Source organism: Tenrec ecaudatus, chromosome 6, assembly GCF_050624435.1.
Source record: "Tenrec ecaudatus isolate mTenEca1 chromosome 6, mTenEca1.hap1, whole genome shotgun sequence".
In the NCBI taxonomy this organism is placed as follows: Eukaryota; Metazoa; Chordata; class Mammalia; order Afrosoricida; family Tenrecidae; genus Tenrec; species Tenrec ecaudatus.
Genome location: NC_134535.1, coordinates 91,646,954 through 91,674,509, shown reverse-complemented (window position 1 = coordinate 91,674,509; position 27,556 = coordinate 91,646,954). Strand labels below are relative to the sequence as shown.

The 27,556-nt window shown below is 41.3% G+C and overlaps 1 protein-coding gene across 1 annotated transcript in view; it reads right to left on the bottom strand.

The window, feature by feature from the left end:
- The window catches only part of ADAMTS20 (ADAM metallopeptidase with thrombospondin type 1 motif 20), a 176,996-nt gene that overhangs the window by 134,589 nt on the left and 14,851 nt on the right, over positions 1 to 27,556 (bottom strand). The window contains exon 3 of the mRNA XM_075551858.1: positions 18,784 to 18,946. Within this exon, the coding sequence (XP_075407973.1) occupies positions 18,784 to 18,946 (163 nt within the window). The remainder of the gene's footprint in view (positions 1 to 18,783; positions 18,947 to 27,556) is intronic.

The following is a 27,556-nucleotide window of genomic DNA, read 5'->3' as shown; positions in this document are numbered from 1 at the left end:
TAGTGATGATTATACAGCTCTTGTTAATATGACTGAAGTATTTAAGTATATGATATTTAAATTATATATCAATAAAATATTTAATGAAGGCATAAAATGGGATAATATATATTCTAGAATCATTAACACTTCCTGTTATTTGTTGAATTTCCTCAGATTACCCAATTCAGGGAATTCAGGGTGCCTTAAAATATAGTGGGATCATATCAGATGTATTGTGAAATCTAATGCATTTCCCACCATTCAAATAATTTTCTGAATCCATTATATGCCCTACATTACTACTATTGAGTTTTTTGGTAAATACTATTATTAATAATAACAGCCAATATAAATAATATGCATTGTCTACTGTGAACCAGATGAGCATCTTTCACATGCTCTCCTCTTTATTATCAATAAGGCTCCAGAGTGAGCGACCTGAAGCAACCCCTGCCAGCGCTGCTGCACAACAATCTGCTTCCTTCAAGGCTGCAGCCAGGAGACCCCGAGCGAGCAGCTCTACCATTAACACACGAGCTTGTGATGAGTCAAAATCAACTTGATCTAGCAACTTGTGTGGGTTGGGTTTTTATTGAATAAACTGCATAAGGTAAAAACTATAATTATTATCATTCTACATATGAAGAAGCTGAGCAATAACCAAAATAACGCACTGCCACCAAGTGGATATAGACCCATAGCGACACCATAGGACAGGGTAGAACTGTCCCTATAAGCTTCCGAGACTGTGAATCTTTATGGGAGCAGAAACCCCATCTCTCTCCCCTGGAGCAGCTGGAGGTTTCAAACTGCTGAAGACTGTGCCACCAGGGCTCCTAGGATGACGACTAGGAAGATTACATAATCTGCCCACAGTAATGTAGCTCATCAAATTTAATTCTGGAACATTTTACAGTCTTCCATCAGTGTATGAAAATCTATAATTCCCTAACTCTATCAATATTGCTATACATTTCAATCAGTACTTACTATAGAATTATAACATCTAGTTTAAATAATCATTTATGTCTACAAGTTTCACAAGTTAATACAGCTCCCAGCAATAAATATGCAGAAGGTTTTGGGCTTGCCTGGGGCTAGTTGAAACTTGAGACACTGAGACATAAATGAAACATTACATCATTAGTCTTCACTGCATCCCTGAATCAGTGACTATTACCCGTGCACATTTTAAAATACACAAACATGTGACACGAGTTACATGAAACTTCAACAGCCACCAAATTAATAAATGACATAATAATGAGATAAATTCAAATTTCCTAAATGCCAGTTAGATCTATTTCCACAACACATGACTCTTCTCGAGGTCACATGTAGACTCTTAAGAATTTAGTAACTTCGTCATAATGGAAAATGCTTCTTCCAGGAAGCTAAAAGAGGAACTAGTTAGTCATACCATGGAAACATGAGATCGAACCCTCTTTGCAGGAGCCCAGAGGGACGAATAGGCTATGTGTAGGGATGCCCATCTCAAGATCATCAGTTCAGAACCAGGAACCCATCCCCGGGAGCAAGGTGAGGATGTGTCTGCCTCTGGTATAGAACCCCCGGGGAGATTTACTCTGTCCTGCAGGGTGCTGAGGAGCCAGCCAACTTGGTGGCAAGCTGTTTGTCCTGAAAGTCCTCCTTGCAAGATAGAGTCGGAAAGCTGTGCCAAGGTTTGGATACAAAGGCGTTTCGGCACATTTGTGATAAAAAGGCTTGAGACAAATTCAGAGTCTTCACCTAGAGGAGGGGTTTAAACAGTTACACATTCATTCATAAATGCAAAGACCTTCAGAGGGGGTGTCAAAAAGTTCACAGAAAAATGAAATTAAAAGGCAATGAAATATTTCCATAAGTTTCCTGAACCCCCTTCATATACACATACACCCCTACTACATACACATGCACACACACACATCCAGTATAAAGAGGATTAGCTTTTATTTCCATCTTTTCATAAACCTTTTGAAGCCCTCTCATATATTGATTTAGTATATAATGGAACCGGCACCGATTGTTTCCTTCCAGCCTTTGGTATCCCGCTTTCTGTACCTGCTGACTCGAAACAAGTGAAATACTTGGGCGGCCATTGGCATCTTACACAGTGCTTTCCACATTGTGAAATCCCATCCCATATCAGAATAGTGCGCAAAAGTGAACTAAGACTGACCAAGCAGCTGACACCAAGTCAAAAAAGAAATCGATGGACAATCGTATCAGGTATCAATGTAACAATCCAAACTCCTATTCTTTCTTGAAAGCGTGCTTGAAAAATCTGTTATAAGTGAAATTAATTTTTACTCCCGTATCTTAGCGTGTAAAAGAACATTAACACCTCATTCTGTATGGAAAATGCCAGTTATAACCCATACTGAGATATGAACACCTAGTGAATTTCTTTTTCAAATGTGTGTGCTTATTGAAATTAAAATGCCATAACACTATTGAAAGTCCCTGAGGGGTGCAAACATTTAAGTACTTAGCAAAATCGTGGCAATTCAAGGCCACCCAGAATCCACCCAGACACACTTACAGAAGACAAGCTTAGCAATCGCTTCTGTAAGGTCCCAGCCTTGAAAACCCAGTGGCGTAGCGCTTATCTACACACGTTTGCCAAGAGAGACAAGCAACTTGAGGGCAATTAACGCTATTAAAACTGATGACAGGACAAATGTCTATTTTATCCATCTTCTTTCTCTGCCTTCCTCGCATTTTCAAATAGGCTTTCCCAGAAATCCATTTGTAAACCACAAATAGTAGATAATATATAACTCCCCTTTGTTTTAAAAACTGCCTCCTTTATCTTACAATCCGGCCACATATGTGGAATCCCACCAGGAATGCCTTGAGGTAATTGTAAGTACTACGCATTCTTAAATACCTCCCCAAATCACTTACTCAAAGTAGGCATTTATAAATACTGCAGCCTATTTGCTCCTTCTCCTCAAGGATCTCCTCAATGCCAGTTTCAACAGTGCTATTACATAACACAAAAATGCCTTGTTTTATCATTTAATTCTATAATTTCTCTCCTGAATGCTTTGAGAACACAGAACTTACAACTCATAACACTTTAGCTAATGCCAGTGCTACTTTGGCCACTGTAATTCACTCCTTCAACTGAGCCTACTCCTGACTTTAACTCCTAAGAAAGCTGTTGGCTAAAAACCAAAGGATTCCCAAAAGAAATGTTCATCGGAACTTTAAATTTGCTTAGAGGAGTATTAAATACTAGAAATATTAACTATATTTTCAAAGAAATTTTAGCATGAAAAAAAGGTTTAATTAAGAGACAGCCATTAAATTAGATTGCTACCACATGTAATATTGCATGTGATATCTTAATAGTATTTAATATCTTTACCACAGGACTATATTTGAAAGTTCTTTGACAGCATCGATTATGTCCGATGTTTTGGGATTTTGACAAAAGTGGAGAGATCAACCTTTCATATTAGTGAACTCTTATTTTCAAAATTCCAGAATGTAGTGAATATTTTTTAAATAAATGTTTTTGTCAATCTTCTTTAACACCTGCTAGTTAATCCATTGTCTGGGTACATCACATGTGTTATAGACTGACAGGTCAGAGTGGAAGGAAGTTGGGTGTGGGTTTTGTTTTGTTTTTCATTCTCCAGTTCTTTTGGCTTTCTTCCAAGAGAGAAAAACCTACTTGCGGTATGTCCAGAAGTCTGGGATGCTCTCCACATGAATCGGATATCTCCCAGGTGAGCTGGCAAAGGGCCCAATTCTCACTCAAGCAGGAAGGATTTTCAGGAATTATGAAATACCACCTGAGGCTGGCCAAGATCAGGAGCCATGCTCCATGTGCAGTTTTACCTTATGCCTACACCCACGAGAACAGCCCCAAAGAACCTTGGTGGCACAGGGTTAGGCTGCTAATCCCAGGTCAGTGGTTCAAACACACCAACCTCTGCAGGCTTTCCTGAAGATGTACAATCTCAGAAGCCCCACAGAGCCTTGCTAAGAGTTGGAATCCACTGGCTGGCAGCAGATTTGGCTTTGGGCTTTGGTAAACGTAGCCAGGTCTCCTGTCTCAGTGTCTCTAAATAGGCAGCTTCTGAATGGTGCAGCCCGGAATCAGATTGTAATTGCAAACAATCGGCATATTTGCTTACTTTTTTTTTTTCATTTTTGCTTCCTATTGACGAGGAAACCGTGTGGCTTAGCAGCAGAGAGCCAACTGTTCAAAAAAGGAAAACTGACTATAGGGTCGATGTAAAAATTTCAGATTGAATTTTTAAAAATGTACTGCACCCACATACCTATTGAATGATTTTTCACTGAACTCCTATACTCGGTGAATAAATCTAAATGAATACTAAGTGTGGAAAACATATTGATGATGCTTGACAGGTATTGTTGTTAAGTGCTTTCATGTCAATTCCAACTCATAGAGACCCTATGCACAAGAGAAGGAATTACGGACTGATCTCACGCCATCCTGTTGTTATGTCCACGTCCACGGTGGCAGCCCTGTAACAATCCATCTAGTCAAGGCTCTTCTTCCTCTTTCTGCTGCCCATTCCTGTAACTAGCCTGACGTCTTTCCAGGGGTGGGTCTCTCCTGATAACATGACCAAAGTACAATAACAAAGTCTCACCATCCTTGCTTCAAAGATGTATTCTGGCTGTACTTTCTTCCACAACAGATTTCTTTCATCTTTTGGCAGTCTATGATATTTTCAATATTCTTTGCCAGCACCATAATTCAAATGCATCGATTCTTCCATCTTCCTGATTCAATGTCCAACTTTCACATGCATGTGAAGCAGCTGAACATACCATGATTTGGGTGAAGTGCAGCCTAGTCCTCTGAGTAACACTCTTACTATTCAACACTGAGGGCGTGCCGTGTGGCAGCATTGAGTCTGACTTCGTGACTGCTGCTTCCATGAGCATTGTGATCCAAACAAGATGAAATCCTTGACAACTTCAATCTTTTCTCTTCTTATCGTGATGTTGTTTAATGGTCCAGTTGTAAGGATTTGGGTTTTCTTTGCATTAAGTTGTACGCCATCGTGAAGGCTGTAAATTCTTGATCTTCATCAGCAAGTGCTTCAAGTCCTCCTCACTTTCAGCAGGCAAGTTTGTGTCATCTGCCTGTTGAAGGTTGTTAAAAAGCCTTCCTCCAATCCTAAACCACAGTTGTCTTCATATAATCCAGCTTCTCTTTAAAGAAATAATTTTATTGGGAGCTCTTACAGATATAACAATCCATAGTTCAATCACATCAAGCAGAATTGTCCAATTGCTACCACAGTCAGTCCCCAAACATTCTCTTTCTTCCTGAGCTCCTTGATATCAGCTCCCCTTTATCCCCCCCGCCCCCCTTCCCGCAGGAACCCTTATTTTATTTTATTTTTGCCACATCTTAACACCATTCAATAATTCAATATACCCATTTATGTACAATTCTGTTGTCCACTCCCCTTAACTGGGGTCATACAGTTATCAGTGCAATCAGCCGTGTTGTGTCCTCCCCGTCCCCCACCACCTCACTTCCCATTCCTTCAGGGAACCGTTACTACCATTACTGTTTTCATGTATCAAATGATCTCAATTATTATTTGCTCAGCATACAGATTGAATAAGTACAGTAAGAAGACACAGCCTGATACAGCATGCCTTTCCTGATTTTAAACCAGGCAGCGTTCCCTTGCTCCGTTGGCACAACTGTCTGGTGACTATGCCCAGGTTCCACATGAGAATAATGAAATGTTCTACAGTCTAACGCATTGGCACAGTTAATAAAACACAAGTTAACACCTTTCCGGTATTCCCTGCTTTCCGCCAACATCAGCAATGATAGCCCTTGTACTCTCCTGAGTCCACTCTGAATTTCTGGCAGCTCCCTGTTGATAGATTGCAGCAACTGCTGTTGAATGAACCTCTGTAAACGTTTACTTGCATGTGTTATTAATGGTATTTCTTTTTTCTGTAATTTCCACATTCTGTGGGGCCACCTTTCTTGGAATGAGTACAAATATGAATCTCTTTCGTTGAGCTGACCAGGTGGCCCTCTTCCACATTAATTGGCATGGGTGTGTGAGTGCTTCCCATGCTCCATCAGCGAGCTGAAACATTTCAGTTGGGGTTCCATCCATTCCTGGAGCCCTGTTTGGGTGAGGCCATCAGTGCAGTTGGGCTTCTCCCTTCAATCCGTTGGCTATTTGCTGTACCCTACCTCTTGAAATGGGTGAATGTCTACCATTCTCTTTGTTACAATGACTCTGTGTATTCTTTCCACTTCTTTTTATGCTCCCTGAATCATTCGATTTTTTGCCCACAGACTCTTCAATATTGCAACTGAAGACGGATTTTTTTCTCTGGGTTCTTTCAGCTTAATAAAGCCTTCGTCCTTTCTGGTTTTCTAGCTCTATGTGTTTGCACATTGCATTATAAGATTTTATTCTGTCTTCTCAAGCTGACCTTTGAAATAGTCTGTTCACCTCTTCGACTTCATCATTTCTTTCACACACTATAGCTATTTGACGACCAAGAGAAAGTTCCAGAATCTCTTCTGGCATCCACTTTATTCTTTTCTGTTTCATGTCTTTGTAATAACTTTGCTTTTTCATTGATGATATTCTGAATGCCATTCAATCACTTGTTCAGATCTTCTTTCATTAAATCTAATATAGACTTGAAATGTTCTTGAAATTCCGATGGGAAATACTCAAGGGCACATTGTAGCTCTGGTGGACTTGTTTTAATTGTTTTTTTCAACTTCACCTTCAATTTACATAAGAGCAATTGATGATCTGTTCCACAGTCAGTTCCTAGCCAGGTTTTGGCTCCTGATACTGAACTTCTTCATCTCACTTCCTACAGATGTAGTCAACTTGATTTCCATATGAAGAAGTCCACGTGTATAGTTGTCAGTTATGTTGTTGAACAAATACATTTGCAATGAAGAAGTGGTTGTTCCTCCAAACTTCAATGTGGAGATTAGTTTCTATCAACACAGCCATATTTTCCAATTACTGTTTCTCTTGCTTCCAACACTCACATTCCAATCACCGATAATTATCAATGCATCCTGATTGCATGGTAGATCAATTCCAAACTTAGCAAGTTGGTATAATCCATCACCTTCTGCATCATTAACTTTAGCGGTTGGTGCAAAAAGCTGAACAATTGTTGTATTAACTGGATTTCTTTGTATGTATATAGTTACTCTTCTATCACAGATAGCACGGTACCTCAAGAGAGATCTTGAATTGTCTGTTTTGGATGAACATGATGCCATTTCTCTTGAATCTCTCACTCCCAACATAGTAAACCATATGGCTGTCTGATTCAAAGTGGCAAATACCAGTCCATTTTAGCTCACCAATGCACACGATATCAATCTAGTGCTCTATTTCATTTTGGATGATTTCCAACTTCCGTTGTTTCATATTTTTTACGTTCCATGTTCCACATATTAGTAGATCTTTGCAGCCGTTTCTTTACTTTTGAAGTCATGCCCCATGAGTACACGGAAGTCCTACAGGCTCTACTCCAACCACATCATTATCATCAACTCTACTCTGAGAAGGTAGCTCCTCCTCAGTCATGTCCTGAGTGTATGCAGTCCAGAGTAGCTCATGATTTGGCACTACATCTGACAATGTAGCTCTGTTGTTCATGCCACCTTCAACAGCACTTCTGTTGCTGTTCATAATGTTTTCAGTGGATAATACCTCAACAGTGGACAAGCTTTCCCTCCTTTGTAGTCTGTCCTTAGTCTGTACGGTCTGCTGAAAACTTTTCATATTAGGGAACTGCTGGTGTTTGAAGTCCCAATAACATAGCTTCCAACATAACAGCTTCAGGGAAGCCAGCACAGTACAGTAAATTGACAGCCAAGCAGTGGGACACTGCAGTAAGGAAAGGGTCACTGAAATTCCAATCATCGAGGTTTACATACTGCCTCACAAGAAATTATAATCACAAGTCCAAAAGCAAGAAATGGGACTATGTAGAGCAAAGATTTTAAAAAGTAATTCTTAATGGAGGTAGAACAGAGTAAGAGATACACAGTCTTCCTCAAAGACTGGCAGTAGTCTCTTCTCCTCCGCCAGCAGCAGATTTGGCCCCAGAACAAGTTGACACTGGACAAAAAATGGCATGAGAAATCCTACTGGTACACAAGAAGCTCCAATTTCACAACGCCATGAATAAGAGAAATATATTTAAAATATAGCAGAGCTTACTCCAATTGAAGATTATAAATTTGATGGCTTCTCTTAAACCTCAAGATTCATAACCCTCGCCTATCCAGTTCCAGACTAACACAAAGAGCATGAAGAAGAAAATGAAAAGTGCCACCAACATTGGAAAATCAATCAATCATTCTTTACATCAATAAAAACTTGGCCGATTTATTGAGACAGGAAGAAATGCAATATGCTAGTAGAAAGAAAATCTGTTCAATTAATGTTTATTCACACTAAGTGATACTTCCTGAGCCATAGCATTAAAACGTAAAAGGATGATAATCACCTTCCATGAGATATAGTGTTTAAATACACTGACTCATTATAGAATCACATCATCTAGTTCCAAGCATATTGGTTTTGTTCTTCATTTGCCCATTTCACATAACTCACGCAATATGGGAATGACTGACCTCATTAGCAATAAAAATAAATTATGTGATGATATATTAATAAATAAAATCGAGCTTCAAACTCAGGGGCACTGCCACAGACATAATGATGACCACATCAAACCCGTATCTAATCTGTGATGTTTCTGTTGGAATGCATTGTTAAATATGTGTACTTTTCACTTGCTGCCAAGCAGAGTACACACGTGGCAGGATGGGGGTGCTAATAAGCTAACCCATATGCATAGAGCTGACAGGGCAGGGCTTTTCTCATGAGAGGAAACATCTGTAATCTAAATCTGTACATTATGTCTTACATTCTTACTCTAAAGAATCCGTGAGATATGACAATGGGAGTGCTTTGAAAAGTATAAACCTTTCTATGCTATGAGACAGATAAATTCATAAAGTTTATTGTCATAAAAAGTTATTAGCTCAGATTTCAAAATTTAGTGATTTTTGTTCTTATTGTTTATGGAAAAATTTGACTTGAATATGACTATTACAGGAAGCTGAAAATAATGATAAAGAACATCCTTTAGACATACTGCTGTTCTGCACTTTGAGATATTGAACAATAAAGCAAAGACAGAGATCAAAGTGGTCCAGTGATGTTATTCTAATAGAAATCAATCTTTGTAGTAAAGCAGGACGACCAGCAAAGCCTTCTGTTATTGCATCTGCGACACTTGTCAAACTTGTTTAGCTTCCACGTGTGCTTAATTTAGGCAGATATGTGGGGGTTAAAAAATGGTGAGGGGCTTTTTCAGAGGGAAAAGGGGGCACCAGACCACCTGAACAACCAAAAAACCTGAACAAAAGCCAGGTGCAGATTTGGGATTTAACTGAAGCATAGGAGTTGAAGTTATTTTTTAATTATGTATTCTTTAAGCTGTCGGTTAAAATTAGGGAAGTAGTATTTTAGAGAACATTTATGATATGATGCAATTGCATTTGACACAATGGTACATGATGGCAATAAGGGTATCATGCAAGGTTGATGGTTGTGGATTAATTTCTTTCTTTAGACTTTTGGTTATGGATTATTAAATCAAAGAATTTATGTTCAACCATATTCACTGCCAAATAGATTTCTAAAATGAATGACATAGGGAATTTTTATGTTTCTTTCCTTTAAAAAATTATGAAAGTTAAAAAACAAAATAATGTAGACAAAATGAAAAATGCTCCCAAAACAGTGACCAAGCTCATCGAGGTACCTTAACAAAACAGTTCAAGGATAGCCTACTAATAAGGAGAGAATTTGGGAGAACGATCTATCTAGCAAGGGTCTAACATCCTGTGTGCGTGCGTGTGTGTGTATCGGTGTGTGTGCGTGTGTTTAAACATTCTACAACTTAACAAACTGATCTGTCTTGGAAGAAGTAAGGCTGGAGCGCTCCTTCAAGGCACGGGAAGCAAGACTTCGTCTTACATGCTTTGGACATGTTATCAAGAGAGACCAGCACCTGGAGAAGGGCCTCATGGTTGGTAAAGTGGAGGGGCAGCGGAAACAAGGAAGGCCCATGACTGTAACAATAGGTTCAGGTATAGTAGCAACTGCAGGCAGGGGCAGGACCATGCAGTGTTTCACTCTGTCGTTCAGAGGCTTGTGAGGCGCAGGCACCAACCTGAGGACACCTGACAGCAGCTGTGTAACAAAACCAAAAAGTTCCACAGCTCAATCAAACACTTGACAAAAGACCTGCATGACATTTCACGAAAAAAGATATTCAAATGGCCAACACAACAAACATAAAAAACGCTCATCGTTGGCTATAGAAAGATGCAAATCAAAACTACAATGAGATACCCCCTTCACCTCTGTATGAATGCCAATGATTAAAAAGGTGGGGAAGAAAAGCGGTTGACCAGACTGTGGAGGAACCCAAACTTCATCCGTTGCTGCAGGCAGAGAGAGGAGTGTAAAATGGGAACGCCAACGCCGCTGTAGAGGGCAGTTTGGTGGCTCCTCAAAATGTTAAAAAACAAACACCAGGGGACTTAAAAATGTTTGTGAAAACAATTCATTATCTTTTCATTCCATTTGCCCGTGGCTCTTTGAAACCATCACGTAGAACTACCACATGCCCCGGCAGTTCCACCTGCGGCGCGTCCTCAGAAGTGAGAGCGGGTACACAGAACCTGATGCCAACGCTCACTGCAGCGTATTTCACAATCGCCAAAATCTGGTGACAACCTAAACGCCCATCAACATAAATGGACCAGGTGTGTCACATAAGCCAGGAGGAAGGCACCCTGGTGGCAGAGTGGCTGCGCAGTGTGCAGCAGCCTGAAATAATCAGCCGCTCCATGGGAGAGACTCGGGGGGCTTTCTACTCCGTAAGAAGGTGCTATCAAGGAACTCAAAAGGGGAAACAAATGTTTTGAAAGGGATTGTGGTAGCAATTGTCCAATGCTAATTGATGTGAGTGGACTATCGAATGGTATGATATCTGTATTAGCTCCCAATAAAAGGGTTTTGTAAAAATAAAAAAGAAAGAGTTAGTGTCTCAGAAACTCATAAAAGAGTTCTACTCTGTCCTAAAGGGTCACTATGAGTCAGCTGCAGTTCAAGGGCAGTGAATTTGGTTTGGGGAAGCCATAAAGCCCCACCACACCCCACCCCGAAATCCGGATGCATGCCATGACATGATGGACCCTTGAAATGGTGAGCAAAATAAGTCAAACACAAAAGAATAAATATTGTGTGAGCTTACTTACATGAAATAATCAAATATACATAAACCATGTGGTGAACACTTACAAAGAGTCAGAGTGGAGAGAGGGCATTTATTTCTGCTTGGGGCCCTGAGCTGATGTTCATGGAGGTGGGTGCTTTGGAAAGGAACAGGGAGAAGGCTGCAAAACTTGCAGACTGCAATCAGTGTCCCAGAATTTACAGGTAGAAATTGTTGAGATGGTCTATGCGTTGTTGTTTATGTTTTCAAATACCGTTGTTTCAATGGCCAAGAAGAGTGCTTTAAAAAATGCTTACCTTAGAAGGTGAGAAAGTCGTAACAATCAGGAAGAGGAATAAGAGTCAGAAAGGTGAAAGCAAATGGTGCAGAAGAAGCAAAGGAAGGGAGAAAGCTTCCATTAGAATTGATTGTGTAAAATGTTTCCCCAGGGAATGAAGTAACACTAAGCCTGTGACAAGGTGATTGCTTGCGGAAAATGAACAGCCACAGGTGACCTCTTAGTGAGTAGCTTCCCATAAAAGGGCGAAGTTTGAACAAACTCCCGAAAATAGCATTGACAATGAATTATTAGAGCTCTGAACACACAGGACCCAGGACAGATGAAGCCCTCAAGATCAATATTGAGATTAGAGATGCCATGAGGGTGGGGGCAGGTGGGGGACAAAGTGGAGAAAGCAGGACCCAACAGCAATGATCACGTACAACCACCCTCATCGCCCTCGAGGGGGCGAACAACAAAAATGTGGGTGAAGGGAGACAGCGGACAGTGTAAAATATGAAAATAAAAATGATTTACAAAGTATCAAGCATTCATAAGGGTGGGAGGGTGGGGAGGGAGAGGAAAAAGAGGAGCTGATAGCAAGCGCTCAAGTAGAAAGAAAACGTTTTGGAAATGATGATGGCAACGTATGTACAAATGTGTTTGATAGGATTGATGTCTGGATTGTTACAAGAGCTGTAAGAGCTCTTATAAAGGATTTTAAGTCCAATAAAATGATTTCTTAAAAAAATGAACTATTTCAAAATATGTGCCATAATCATGGTGATAGCGAACTGTTCTCCCTGAATTAATTAATGGTACCTTCTTCTCTGTCCCTAAATTGACATGGAGTTACAAATGGCAGAGAATCTGTGGTTGCCATCAAATCAGTGCTGACTCGTAGTAGCCGCATGTACAACAGAGCAGCACCCTGGCCAGTTCGGAACCATCCTCACAGAAGGCGCTACGCGTGAGCCCCGTGTGTCAATCCAACGCATCGGGGGTCTTCCTCTTTTGGCTGACCCTCAGTTTCAGCAAGCACAATGTCCTTTTCAAAAACGTAGAAATCATGAGATAAGAGGTTGAAAGCTGGTGGTTAAGGGGTTACATTCAATCTTCAAGTTAACAACATCTTTCCACTTAAAAAGAAAAATCTGTATTTTCAGCTTCTTGGAAGATTGGAAAGATCTGGCAAGACTCCCCCCACATTCCTCCTGCTCCTTGTCCAAGAAGCAGGTCCTTGAGAACAGCTTAGTCTTCCAAGGACACCCCATTTCACCCATTTGTTCCAATTGCCTCGTCCTTCAGCAGACGGTACGCTATCTAAGTCAGAAAACCCTACATCAAACCAACATACTCATGGACACAGGAAAGAGATTACGTTCATTAGCCCTTCCGAATCTGCGTGATGACAATCGATTTTGTTTGTGTGTGCTATTATGGGTCTGTGGACCTACCCAGAGAGGTGAAGGTCTGTCCGTGGGGCCAGAGCAGCAGTCTCTCTGTTCCCAGACCCCGGACTCCCAACTCAGTCATGAGCCAAGGCCTCTGCTGGCATGGAAAGCACCTGGCTGCCCCCAGGCGGATTAAAATATTCTCATTAAAGGAAAGAGAAACAATCTGCATTTAAACACCATTTTACTTAAAAGGCAACTCTCATATATTCACAGATATATTATCCAAATGGATTACTCACCAAGAAGGGGGGGGGATCTTTATCATCTCATCAACATTTCAGAAAATGCTTTAAGGAAATTATCTTCAATTTACTTCTTTGTGTGTACTTTCCTTGTTTGACATGTAATCCTTTGTTGACAAGACAGCTTTTTTTTCTTTGATTCCGTCTCCCTGCCTTCAGTCTGTTCCATCTATTCTCATTCAAATTCAAAATTGATTTATAAAAAAAGTTTAAAGCTGCTATGCCATCAGAGTGATACATTAAAAAAATACATATCATATGAAGCCTCTGCTTGCTTTTGTGAATGCCATTAGGATAACTTAGAGAGCCCTGGTGGTGCTATCAGTTAAGTGTTGAACTGCTGACCACATGGTCGGCAGTTCAAATCCACCAGCCATTCCAAGGGAGAAATGGAAGGCTGTCTAGGCACATAAAGTCACATAAGTCTCAGATACCCTATATAGGATCAGAATAATCAGAATAGACTCAATGGCAGTTGTTGCTGGGCATGGGCTCACCTACAAAATATGTAGCTTAGGATAACAGTTATTTCAGATCCGGTCTCTGAGCACCTTCCCAGACTCATTTCCCACACACTTGCCGCAGGTCTGCACCTTATTCTCCTGCCATGGTGCATAGGTTACTCTTTTACCCAAACGTATCGTTTTGTTCCAACTGCATAGTCCATACGGACAAGTCGCACCTCACACTCCCAACCATAAGACACATACACATTCTAGCACCAACTATTCTGCAGAACGAGGCTCAGCTGTGGTCACACTGGGATACTTAGCACAGAGACACTTACTCAGGGCTGGCAAAATGGAAAATCATTTTTACCATGGAACTGTGAGAGTTGTAGCTCAATTGGACTGCCCTATTTTTCAGGGACTCAAGTTGCTGTCGTTGACAAGGTGTAGTCTTATTACCTTTCTATCACTCTCTGTTAGAGGAAAATATTTTCATTTTCCTACTCTGGCAGGTTTCTGCATTATACAGGCTCCAGTTTTTTTTTCCTTTTACAACTTTGACTATATTATTTGTAGAAGGCTGTGTTAGTCCGGGTAGACTAGAGAAACAAATTCATAGATACTCATATGTGTGTAGGAAATAAATTTATATAAAGAATAATTGTACGCTAAGAAAATATACCAGTCCAGTCCAGATCAAGTCCATAAGTCCAATATTAGCCATATGTCCAATACTAGTCCATAAACTACTCTTCAGACTCACGCAACACAAGCAATGACACTGAATGCAGGAAGGTCCCAGGCCAGTGGGTGGAAAGTCTTGTGGATCCAGTGGCGGTGGAAGCATCTCAGCACCGGCAGGGGTCTCCACATGGTTCCTCCAGCTCCCAGGGCCTGGCTGCATCAGGGTAGCTCCAGCAGAGTCTTCCTCAGTAATGTCTCCCAGGGCATGCGTTATTTATCACTGTAGAGCTTCCAGATGAGGCCATCGAGCTGCGACCTGATTACAGGCTAAACTCCACCCTCTCACTCTTAAGTCTTAAACTGACAACAGATTATGGAAATACCCACAAAAGCAAACAATAGCAATAACCATGGGTTCTTAAAGGGGAAAGACTTGCAGTTTCCCAAATTACCCATTTTCAAGTCACTACGCAAGCCTGCCATAGTTCCGTCTGACGCTGCGTTCACTACCACCGTGATACGCAAGGCGCCTGCTGCACCGTGGGGTCCTGCTGGGCCTTGTCTCAGCTGTAGGAGGAGCCCGACACAGGACCTTTGATGCTTTCGTCACTGGGCCCTTCGGAGCCTCTGCCTCCAGCTCTTGCCATGCTCCCTAGGCCTGCAGGGGTTCTACTGCGGGGGTGGGGGGGTGGGGGGGGTGGGGGGGGGGGTGGGCACTCAGGCCTTTCCTACCATTCACAAATAAGATCGCTCGTTCAGCTCGACTGCCAAGTCTCTGCTCTCAACTTCCAGGGCATGGGACAACAAGCCCATTACCGCCATCCCTTGTCATCTCAGCCCTTATTCAGTGTTACAGAGGTTTTTTTCTTGGTCTGGCAGGTTCTCATCACTGGAACTTTAAATCCTTGGTTCAATGGCCTTCCCAGGAAGACTATACACTGACCAATCTCTTTAGAGGTCATAAAACACTCACCTCATTCCCATTTTGTGAGTTACCAAACCAAGGCTAGGAAGGGCTTATGAAAGTGTCTCATTGTGCTACACACACTTGAGAACTTTGTACCTGCAAATGCTAATCCTATTACTTACGTCCCTCCCCGCCCTCTCCTCAAAATACCTATGTAGGTCCGCCTCACAAGGCCTGTTCCCAGCCCTGGAGCGGCATGCCCCTCTACTCCCACTACTGGTAGAGTAGCCCCCACCAGTTTTCTTTTCCTGTTTCTGTTTTTGTGTCCTTTTACACTCTTTGGGCCATTACCCCCAAACGATTAACCCCCAAACGAAACTTAGCCCCACACAATCGAGTCTGACTCCAACCCACAGCTACTGCATATGGGACCGCCCCTTCAGTCCTCCAAGACTGTAAATCGCTACGGGAGCAGGCAGCCCCCTCTTACTCCTGTGGAGCAGCTGTTGGGTTTGAACTGCTGACCTTGTGGTTAGTAGCCCAATAACCCACTACACCATGTAAGCTCCTTTGAAACTCTGAACAGACAGACTCAGATCTTAACCCAGTATAATTCTTTATATATGCTAAGGACTCAAAAGAACATAAGAAGAAAAAAACCTCTAGGAAAATATAGAAATGTTAAAGCAGGCTAACAGCATCCCCAGATGTTTTCAAAGACATTTTCTTTTCATTCACAACAAATCCTCTGTTTCATTGTTCTGCCAATGTTCTGTGCTCCTGCCTGAGAAACGCGGGTCATTCCTTGGTTGCTTTCCAACATAAGTAATAGAAGGATTCCACTCCACAGAATTCAGGGATGCTGTTCTCTGTTCAACCCCTCCATTTGGGGCTATGGATGAGTTGTTCCATGTTCACTCATTTTTGTAGGTTTTTGGTGGCTTATTTGCCATGTCCCTTGTATTTTACTAAAAGGATACCTGGAAACGCTCTCTGATCATGGCATTCACCACTGCTAGGTTTGGCCACTAAATGGAATTCGCAGGGTCCCGTAGCCCAAGGTAAAAGTCTCACCTGAGCACCAATTTAATTCAGTAAAGATGATGAGAACACTATGAATTGCAGCATTTTAGGGTCATAGTGAGATTTTTTTTTGTAAATCATCAATAAATATGGGAGGAGGGAAGACTGCTTTTTCTTTTCCACTTAATAATTTTAGTTCATGTGTTCATCTTTTGGCCCATCTACTGGGAGGGGATTCCTGCAGGTTCATCCTTTAGAATAAAAAATAAGATGTTGCAAGTATTTCTGAATAACAGTGTGTGAATTAGGTAGTGGGAAGACTTAGCTAATTCTTTACTAGTGAAATTCATAATGTCCCACATATACTAGCAAAACAATAAATGAACAGCTAATCATTTTGGTCTGTGGTTGATGAAAAATGGGTACTTCCATAGTATTGCAAAATGGAAGTAAACTAAGACTGAAAAGCATGGACGCTACCTCTTAAATTTGAGTGACCAATGTCGTAGGAAGGAAAAAGAACACTTATTTAAAGGAAAATTAAGCCTCTTGGCTTTCTATTTGCTTTTTATTCAGAGTTTAAAAAAGAGATAAATCTCTAGTATCATTGATTTTTCAACAAAAGAGCCTGGCTTTCTCGGGAACAATCTTCTTGCTGATAATGAACGCAGACTGGGAATGCAAAGCCCTGCATGTCATTATCCCAGGCAGTTCTGCATTCAGAACGCCCACTTGGTGGTTTTCTTCTTCGAGAAGCTAAACAGTTCATTAAACAAGCTGCTTCTGAATGGTGATCAGAGCAAGCATAAGCTGCCTTCTGTAAGACTCTATTGTGAAGCTCTACCCATTTGTGTTTTCTTTGAAGCCATAAAAATGAAACCCTTATGCTCATATTAAAAGCATCAGAAAGACATCTATTATGTCAATAGATTTAAAACACGGCCTTAGACGCAGTGAGAACCACTCCAAAATGGCACTCTTATAATAGCAAAGGTTAAGAAGTGCATTCCCCAGGGAATCCTTCAAAGGCCTACATAGCATTACACCCCCAAACAGATGGCATCAGAGTGTTTGGAACTATAGGGTACGGACACCTACAATCGCAAAGAAATCCTTCTTAATCCTACTCTTTTGTCTACATTTGGTACTTTGATGATAACTTCAGGGGCCGTCACATGACCAGTGAAGATGCTTGCTCCTATACGGACACGTCTCTTCATAAATACAGCCGTTAGCCAATCTACACGTACATTATTTTACCAGAAACAGATTCATAGAAACCTATGATTCCTAGATTTTAATCCATTATAAATCTCCAGTCGTCTAGATTTTAACAGAAAAACATGATGGTAAAAATAGCTCTCTCCACATTGCTCAAATTATTAGCTGACAAAAGCTACTTTATGAGACACATGTAGGCTTATCTAGCATCTCTGAGGATATCTGGATGAGAGTCAAGCACAGGCGCCAGAGCATCTGAGCAAGAGCATTCACAGAGGCACTGTGGAGAACAGCAAACATGTCCGATCCACTCAAAAGCCCACCGGAGATGAGTGTATGAGCTGAGAAATACGCTGACCATAGAATGCAACACTGCAACAGAATGGCTGCTTTTCTGCTGCATGCACCAACATAGATGAATCTCAGAAACAATACTGAGCAAATAAGGACAAGTCCCAGAAAAAATACACACAACGTGTGTTCCTTTATATAAAGGTAAAGGCATGCAAAACTGAGTAATGTATCCTTGTTGCTTATGGACAGACTTATTACTTGGGCACACACACACACACATACTTAATATGTTTAAAATTAGCAAAATTCTTTTAAAAAGAATAAGAAAGGAAACACATATTTTTAAAAGTGCCAGGACCAGTCACTGACACAGTAAGAACATAAGGTTCTTGTTCAAGTCTTACTAACTATATTCAGTCTCTTGACCCATGTCGTTTGCATGGTACGGGTCATGGTGTATTATTCTTTATATCGCATAAGTCTTTGTACACTTAGGTTTGTATCTATTTGTTGATGAAGACAATTACTCTAAGAATTTATATGTCTCAAGTCCGGTTAAAACAGGACTTTTTGCAGGAATATTTTGAAACATCTATTATGCTTGTTATCTGTTATACTTATCAAAACCCTAGTTTAGTTTGTTTTCTTTATCATTTAAAATTCTGCTTGGAAAACTAAAAGTATATTAGTGTGAATAAAAGATTAAGGTGAAGTTTTTCTATGACGATTTGCTATCAATTTCTTATATTGACTTGTATTTTCTATTTAAATTTAGTCTACTATATCAGATAAGAGATATCAGATGGCTTCCAATGAATCTTTAGAGGCCAAAGATTAACCTTAACATATCATACACTGCATTATTTAAGAAACCACTTAAGTTGGAAGTTTCCCAATAAGAAACTTAAACAGGATCATTATTGAAATGAGAATGTACCTGAAACTTCACAAGGGTTGTGAGATGGCCGAAACTGGCTCTTCTTTAATTTCTGTCTGTAAATAAGATGGGGCTTGTTGTGATTGTCTTCATATTCACTCCCATCTGCCTTCATTATAGGTTCTAAGAAATAATCGCCATCATGCGCTTTAAATGTTCCCATCTGAAAACAAATTAAAAAAGAGTTAACTTATTTTCAAAAGTCAGCGAGGACAATGCCAGTTGATGCCACAAGCTATAAGTGAGCGCACAGAAACAAAAGCAGCCAAGCTGCCTTTCATTAAATGTCATCAACTAAATATGTATGTGTGTATATATATATTTCTGTCCATGGCTCACATTTTCTCTCTCCATTCTTAAGTATAAAGTCAGGAAGACTGGCTGGCTGGTATACCCATTGGTAGAGTTGAGATGGCAGACATTCCAGGTAACAAGAATGGCACAGGCAAAAGCCTTAAGAGGGGCAAGAGCATAGCATATTCACAATCATTCTGTGTTAGGCAGAGTCTGCCTACAGGCAGCAAACAAATCTGGGTCAGCAACAGTCAGTAGCTTGGGAGCTTAGAGAAGCAGGCCAGGATGGGATATTGAACTCAAGCAATGCAAGGGGACAAGATCCACCAGCCTCTAAACTCAAGTGATGTACGCACCAGCAGTGTGGTGAAGCAGGTCTCAAATGAGCCTCAAGCTCTAGCAACAAGATCCATGGGTTAGGTTGACCAACAGGTAGTGTAGCTAACCAGTTGAGGCAGAGAATTAGCTAAAGCAGCAGCATGCTGGTCTGATCACCAGAGAGCAAGAGGAAATGGGGCAGCACTTGCAGGGCCATTTTAGTTCTTCGCCCTCCAATCAAACTGTGACCTGATTAATCCCACCTGTTCCGATTGGCCTGGTGGGTACAATAAACCTAACTATCTCACGTGCCTATTTGACTTACTGTTACTGTGAGGCGAGACGTACAAAGGCAGGGTGAGGTTAGGTTAACCAAGAACTTGAATGTGATGCTAGGAATTTAGAATGTGCATATTTGCTTAGCAATGACCTATTGACGCTTAGCAAAGTTATCTTCTGAACTACAGTATTCAAAATCCAGCATCCTATTTAATAGCTTCACTTAGAACCTGAACATGCTCAAAGACAAACTCTTCATTCCCTATCAAAGCTCACTGTTTCCCCAACACTTTATTTTAGTTGATGGCAATATTATCATTCAGGTTGCTCAGGTTAAAAAAAAATCTAAAAGAGAAATTATGATAGCTCTTTCTCTCAGATCCTATATCTGTAAATCTTGATGAGTCAATATTTAAATTATAATTACAGATCGAACAACTTGCCACAGACGTCTCCAGTGCATTCATGATCTAATCTAACATTCCCTCGCACCTAATGCAAACCACTAGACCTGCTGCGGTCGCCACAAAGGAGAACAAGTTCTTATGTTTGAAGACGTCAGCCCCCCTTCGGGATGCGGTCACTACAAAGGAGAACAAGTTGTTATGTTCTAAGAAGTCAGCCACCTTTGGGATGAAAAGAAATACCCCTATATCTTCCCATCCAGATAGACAATCTATGATTTTATACAATGGTCTACAATTCTCTAGGCCAGTGGTCCCCAAACTTATTTGGGTTACTGTCCCCTCTTCAGAAAAAAACCCTCAGTGTCCACCTGGCAACTAAAACCATTTGTACTATAGCCCACAAGAAAGTGTAGGAAGCTGCTTTCAAGCCCCCCTACATCATTCTTATTGTCCACGTTGGGAAACACTGCACTAGACAACCTGCCCACCTTCTGTAACATCCCCTTACTCACTCTGCAGCTCACTCCTGGCATCTTTATTTTTCTTGAAACATGATGATGAGATTGGTGAAAAATATAAAAGTTTTATACGACACACCGAATGTGTCTGTGGAAGCAATAAGAATCTCATGTATTACTATGGGGAAGATGGATGAGTAGAATCTCTATGCAAAGCAATTTGGTCTCTATCATATACCTAAACTGTCCTTTGGCTAGCAGTTTTCCTTCATATACTTTATCCTGAAAGGACAAACTAATTTATTGGAAGAAGTAACGCCAGAGTGCAGCTTAGAGGCAAGGATAGCCTAAGTCTTTGGACATATGGTCAGGAGGGGCAAGTCCCTGGAGAATGGCATTGTGCTTGGTAACGCGGAAGGGCAGCAAAAAGAGGAAGGCCCTCCACGGCCTGGATTGCCACCACTGTTCGGACAATGGGCTCGGGCATAGGCGCCATGGTGTGGATGCGCGCGACACTGCAGTGCTTCGTTCTGTTGTGTAGAGCGTGGCATGGGTTGGAACCAACTCAAGGCCCCTAACAACAACTATACATGGGCACACGTGCAAAATCGCATACATACAAAGCTATCAACTACAGCATTGCTTCTAACAGCAAAATATTAGAACAGATTCAAAAGTCCATGAGAAAATGAACCGTGGTACAGAACTACAATGGAATACTGCAGTTTGAGAGAAATATAAAGAGAATAAGAGAATTCTATGTAGACATATGGAAAGCTCTCCCATAAGTAATACTAAACCAAAATATAAACTTTTAAAATCGTGGTTCTGAAAAAGAAAATTGAAAGGGCCATGGACAAGGACAAACCAATCTGTTTTTGAAGTACAGCCAGAGTGCTCCTTGGTGAGGAGAGACCGGTCCCTGGGGGAGGACATCATGCCTGGTTACACAGAAGGGCAGCAAAAGCGAGGAATGCCCTTGAGGAGAAGGATTAACACGTGGTTGCAACAATGGGCTCAAGCGCGGGAACCAGCGTCAGGACAGCGCGGAACCAGCGTCAGGACAGCGCGGGACCAGCGTCAGGACAGCGCGGAACCAGCGTCAGGACGGCGCAGGACCAGGCAGCGGTTCGCTCTGTTGTGCATAGGGACGCTGTGGGTCAGAATCAACTCGATGCTGTGTGACAACAACATAGCTCAATACCACTAGTAAAGTCCACAAAGAAAAGCAAAAGTACGTCTTTCAACTTGCTTGGTTGCTACCAAGGAGATAGTTGAATCCATTGGAAAGCATTCAGGTGGAAGTAGGAAAATTTGAGTGCATGGAGGAAGGGGTAAGCATGGCCCTGGTGGCACAGTGGTTATGTGCGGGGCCGCTAACCACAAGGTCAGCAGTTGGAAACCACCAGCCGATCCGTGGAACAAAGCTTCATCTTTCTACACTTGTAAAAAGTCATAGTCCCGGAAACCCACCAAAGAAGTTCTACTCAGTCCTCATGAGTCAGAATCAACTCACTAACAGTGAGGTTCTTTTTATTTTTATCTCAGTAACATTGTATAGGCTGTTTCCTCTGCCTGCAATATTCCCACAGCCCTGAATCCTCTCTTCATACCCTTGACTCAGCATGCCGCAGCTGCCTCCACTCCATCTTTTAAGTCTCACCTTGAGTAGCAACTACTCAGATTCTCCTTGACCAAGTATTTAGCTACTGCATCTCTATCCCCCACCCCACCAAATTCCTCACAACACGCTTCACCAAATTTCCTGAGAGCAGTTATCATAATCCATATTTATATAGATATCTGTGTAATATTTCTATTACATATTTCTTTTATTTACTTTAATATAACATAATTACAAATTACAGTTCTCAGGTCTCTTGCTTTGTGATGGTTGGACCAGGGTGCAGCTGCCTTAGCCAGTTCCCTGCTTCAGCTGGCAAGGCTCATTTCCTGCAAGACATCCCTGAGAAACCACATGGACCTACCCCAAAGAAGCCCTGGGTGCTGGAGCAGCTGTGTAGAGACCCCTGCCAGCGCTGAGATGCTTACTCATTCACTTCCATGATGGAGGGGGCAGCATTTTGTTCTTACTGGAATAAACACCCACTCTGGATATGGATTTGCCTTCCCTATACATAATGTTGCCAAAACTACCATTCGTGGACTTACAGAATGCCTCATCCACTGGCATGGCATCCCACACAGCATTGCTTCAGATCAAGGAACTCACTTCACAACAAATGCAGTGCGGCAATGGGCCCATGCCCATGGAATGCATTGGTCATATCATGTTCCTCGTGTTCCTGAAGCTGCTGGCTTGATAGAACGATGGAATGGGCTCCTAAAGACACAATTACGGTGCCAACTAGGTGGCAACAACTTGCAGGGCTGGGGCAATGTTCTTCAGGAAGCTGTATACGCTCTAAACCAACGGCCAACATATGGTGCTATGTCTCCAAAAGCCAGAATTCATGGGTCCAGGAACCAAGGGGTGGAAGCTGGAGGGGCACCACTCACTATTACTGCTAGTGATCCCCTTGCAGCAATTTTGCTTCCTGTCCCAGCAACCCTGTGCTCCTCAGGCCTGGAGGTCATGGTCCCGAAGAAAGGAACTCTCCCACCTGGAAACACAGCACGGATTACACTGAACTGGCCACTTTGGGCTTCTCATGCCTTTGGATCAACAGGTCAGGAAGGCTGTCACTGTACTGAGTGGTGTGATTGATCCTGATTACCAAGGAGAAATTGGACTGGTGCTACATAATGATGCTACAATATTATATTACATGTAATATTTCTTTCCTATTTATAAGTGTCTGCAACTAGTAGACTAGGAGGCTTCACACATGCAGAAGAAGCCTACCTACCCGAGATGTCCACTTCTTAATAAAGGACCTGAGACCTAACAGACCAGGCACAGCAAACAATTATTGAATCATGAAAGCTTACATTTCCTATTTTTTGTAAACTCACTTTATGTTGACCAGAGGCCCAGTGAACTTTCTGACCAAAACAAAAAAATCTCACTGCCATTCAGTCAACTCCGATTCATACAGGTTGGGTTGCTAACCACAAGGTGGCCAGTTCAAAACTACCAGCTACTACCCAGGAGAAATGTGAATTTCTATTCCTGTAAAGAGTTACAGCCACAGAGACCCAAAGGGGCAGTTCTACTCAGTCTTAGAGGATCCCTATAAGCTTTGTGAAGTACCCTTGTATTAGTACCAACCCTTTACAGATAAAGCAAAGAAGGTTAAGTAACTTTTGCCCAAATCTCACACCTAGTAATCGACAGGACCAAGACGAGAACCCTGGTAGCCTGCTCTGCAATCTGTTCCTTAATCCACTACCCTGTGTCAGCTGTCATATATGTACACCAACTGTGGCATACTCTCCAGGGGGTCCTAAAACCACAGGCCGTGGGCCACATGCGGCCCGCCGAGGACATTTATCCAGCCGCTAGGTGTTTCTGCCCCATTTGTTTTTTACTTCAAAACAAGATGTGTGCAGTGTGCACAGGAATTTATTCATAGGTATTTTTAAACATAGTCCAGCCCTCCATCAGATCTGAGGGTCAGTGAATTGGCCCCCTGTTTAAAAAGTTTGAGGACCCCTACTCTACACAATGGCCGCTATATGTTGAATGAGCACCCACTATGCACTATGTTACGGGCAAAGTTCTAGGTACTAGACATGAAAAGATTAGCATGATAAAATCCCTGACTTCATAATGTATAGACATATATGGGAAAAGACATATAATATGCTACGGCAGGTAGTAATAAATGTCCTGAAGAAAATAAAATTGGGATGGAGGATGACAGAGAATGTGAGGCCAGGGAGGCCCATGAGAGGAGACTTCTGAACTGGGATAGAGATAATGAGAAGGCAGCCATGGAAAATTCTGGGGAGTGACATTCTAAACAGAAGGCATGGCCATTGAAAGGCTGGTGACAGAGAAAACAGAGACGTTGGGGCTGTGTCAACCAGGAGGAATGAGATGGAGGACTGGTCACAGAGAGAAGCCACTGCACTAATGATGGCTGGTAATGAAAAGGAAGCATCACACCTTACAATACAAAATACACAATTACCTCTACATATGAGATAAACGTGTTTGTTTGTTTTTACACCTTGGAAAGCATGTCACTGTGAATACCAATTCCAAAATGAATTACAGGGACTATTGTAAACATAGTTTTAGTGACTTTCTATCTCAATTTCTAAATAAATGCCTTAGCATTATTTTGAGGTAATGAATTTGAAATATTTGCTTTACATTTCATTGTAAATAATTACCATGGGGTTAAATCACCACTTTACATTAGCATGTAAAGTTATTTAAATGATTATGGAAATCATACACATAAAGTCCTCTTTACACTCAATAATTACAAGATCAAAATCTCCTTAAAGGTAAGAGTGCCTTTACTGTTTTACAGTTCCATCAACTATTAACAGAATGAACAAGTGAAGTATCTGGGCTTGTTTTGGGTTTGTTGCTTTTTCACATATTCCTATGTTACTTTCACACTTTTTTCCCTCTAACATTGCTAAATTATGGTGGTTTCGAGAGTTAACTGAGACGCATTTGCATGAGTCTCCTTTCAATGCCTCCTCTCCACTCATCCCAACACACACACACACACACACACACATTTAGGTATTCATGATTACATAATGTGCTAATACGTTAGGGTTGTTGTTGTTAAGGTACCATGGAATCTTCTCTGACTCATCGCGACCTTATGCACAACAGAACAAAATACTGCCCAGTCCTGTGCCACCTGCACAATTGTTCTTTTGCCTCAGCCCATGGTTACAGCCATGGTGTCTCATGTTTTATTAGTTGAAAAATTAATGAAATTCCATCAGATAAACTGGTTACCAGGCATTGAAATATTAGTCTAGATAACAAAACGCAAAGCAATAAACAGTCATCTATTTCTTGGATAATTTTTAGTGGCTACACATACAGTGGAGCCCTGGTGGCACAGTGGTCAGGCACTCTGCTGCTATTGAAAGGTCGGTATTCCTCAGAAGAAAGAAGTCGTACTCAGCCTCTGTGAAGATTTACAGCCATATTAACCTTATGGGGCAGTTCGTTCTACCTGTCCTAGAGGTTCAGCATGGGTCAAAATTGGCTGGACGACAATCTGCTCTCTTGGGCTCTATTTACTTCCTACAAACGTAAAAACTGTGCAAATCCTTTATTTTCAATACATGCCCAAACCTCTAGGATTCTGTGCCTTCCCGGAAAACTGATTTCAACTACACATACAAGAAGCCACAAGGACACTGTTGTGAAACCTTAGTGAGAGGATCCTGGAAACCCCCTGTTTGCGTGTTTCAGAAAAGCATGCTGATGAAGACAGATGTGGAGGCCCCTGGTGAGAGAGATCCCAATAGACATGAGTCAGCTTGGTAGCTAACAGTTAACCAAATGCACTCACCGGACCGCTTTGAATGTGAGAAAGGCTATTGGTACCTATGAAATTGTTTTCCGTCCTTTGGATCAAAACCTCCCTGTGAATTACAAGGTTCCAATGAAAGTGCACATGGGCTTCACCTGTCCGTCAAGACAAGAAGTTTATACAGTTCCATCCAGAGCCCATCAACACATCTGTAGCCTGCTACTGACACTGCCTTGACAACCCAAAGGCTTTGTCTTAAAATATTTCCTGTTTCAAAACACGTAGTCCAAGAATAAATGGCAAATCACATGTGCTCCGAGTAATTTTCCTGTGCTTATCAATAAAGAACTTACAGTAGTTTACTTCCATCAGGTTTTCTATCATCTTACCTCATTTCAAGGAACTTTCTTTTCAAATAATAAAGATCTTAGGACTTGGCCAGAGGAACTCTAAGAAGTCTTTAAATTCACATACCATTCCCGCCATAAAGACAGAAAGATTTGGTTTCTTAATCTTTCATTATAAATCACGTGAGATTGAGGAGGATGATGATGTTTGTACTAAGAGCCCAATGTATGAATTCTAGGTCTGCACTCAGGGAAACTTGCACAAGTCACTTCCTATCTATGACCCTATGCTTTATTATCTGTAAATCAAAACAGAAATAATTCTACCTACCTAATTCCCTGGGAAAGGGAATGTGTATTAAAAGTGTTCAAGGTAGGAACCTGATCATTATGTTCATAAATTGAATATATTTTGAGAATGGGATAAAAAATATTCACCATGACAGCACAGAAATTACAACAACATATTCTAACAGTGGTATAGATAGTAGAGAATAAACGACTACAGATATAAACTCAGACATTCATTATTTGGGGGGAAACTGCTCAATGCAACAAAGGACCTCTGCCAGACAGTTTCTCATTATAAATATGATGTTTTTCATAAATTAACAGTGAATGGGTAGATGGATGAATGATATATTGTGTGAATAAAACATATGCAGCAGCTGCAGAAGCATGAATCAATATACTCATTGTAAGGTTTTTCAAAAAGATGAGTCTTTCTTTTCTCCTTTAGGCATATGCTTCACCTTCCCCACCTCCCCCTCCATGCTACAGAAGGATTTGCCCTCTCCAGTATAAATGTGAGAGGAGACAACAAAGAATGAATAAGTGGCAGATATGGCACTGAAAAAGAGACTTACACCAGAAACCCCTATAAGAGATCTGGTCTCATCAGCCCAAGATTAATGTAGCCAAGTCTCAAGTTCAAATGTGTCCTGGCAACATCACTGACAAGGAGTAGATTCTGTAGTATTTCCCTGGTATTGCAGTCATCGATGTGTTCCTGAAGTCATATAAACTCGCTCATTAGACTTGTTAAAGAAATTGCCACGTATTTGTGGAGTGTGAGTAGCGGTCCCCAGGACAGCTTCTCTTACCCTCTCACTAAAACGTCAGTTGAGTCATAAAACCTAGTCATTACAACAATGAAAATCTTAAACCAGCAATAAAAATCATTAAAAATTATCTCACGCATGTCTCATGATGTAGTATCAAAATGTTATAAAGCATTATTGTTTTAAGACAAG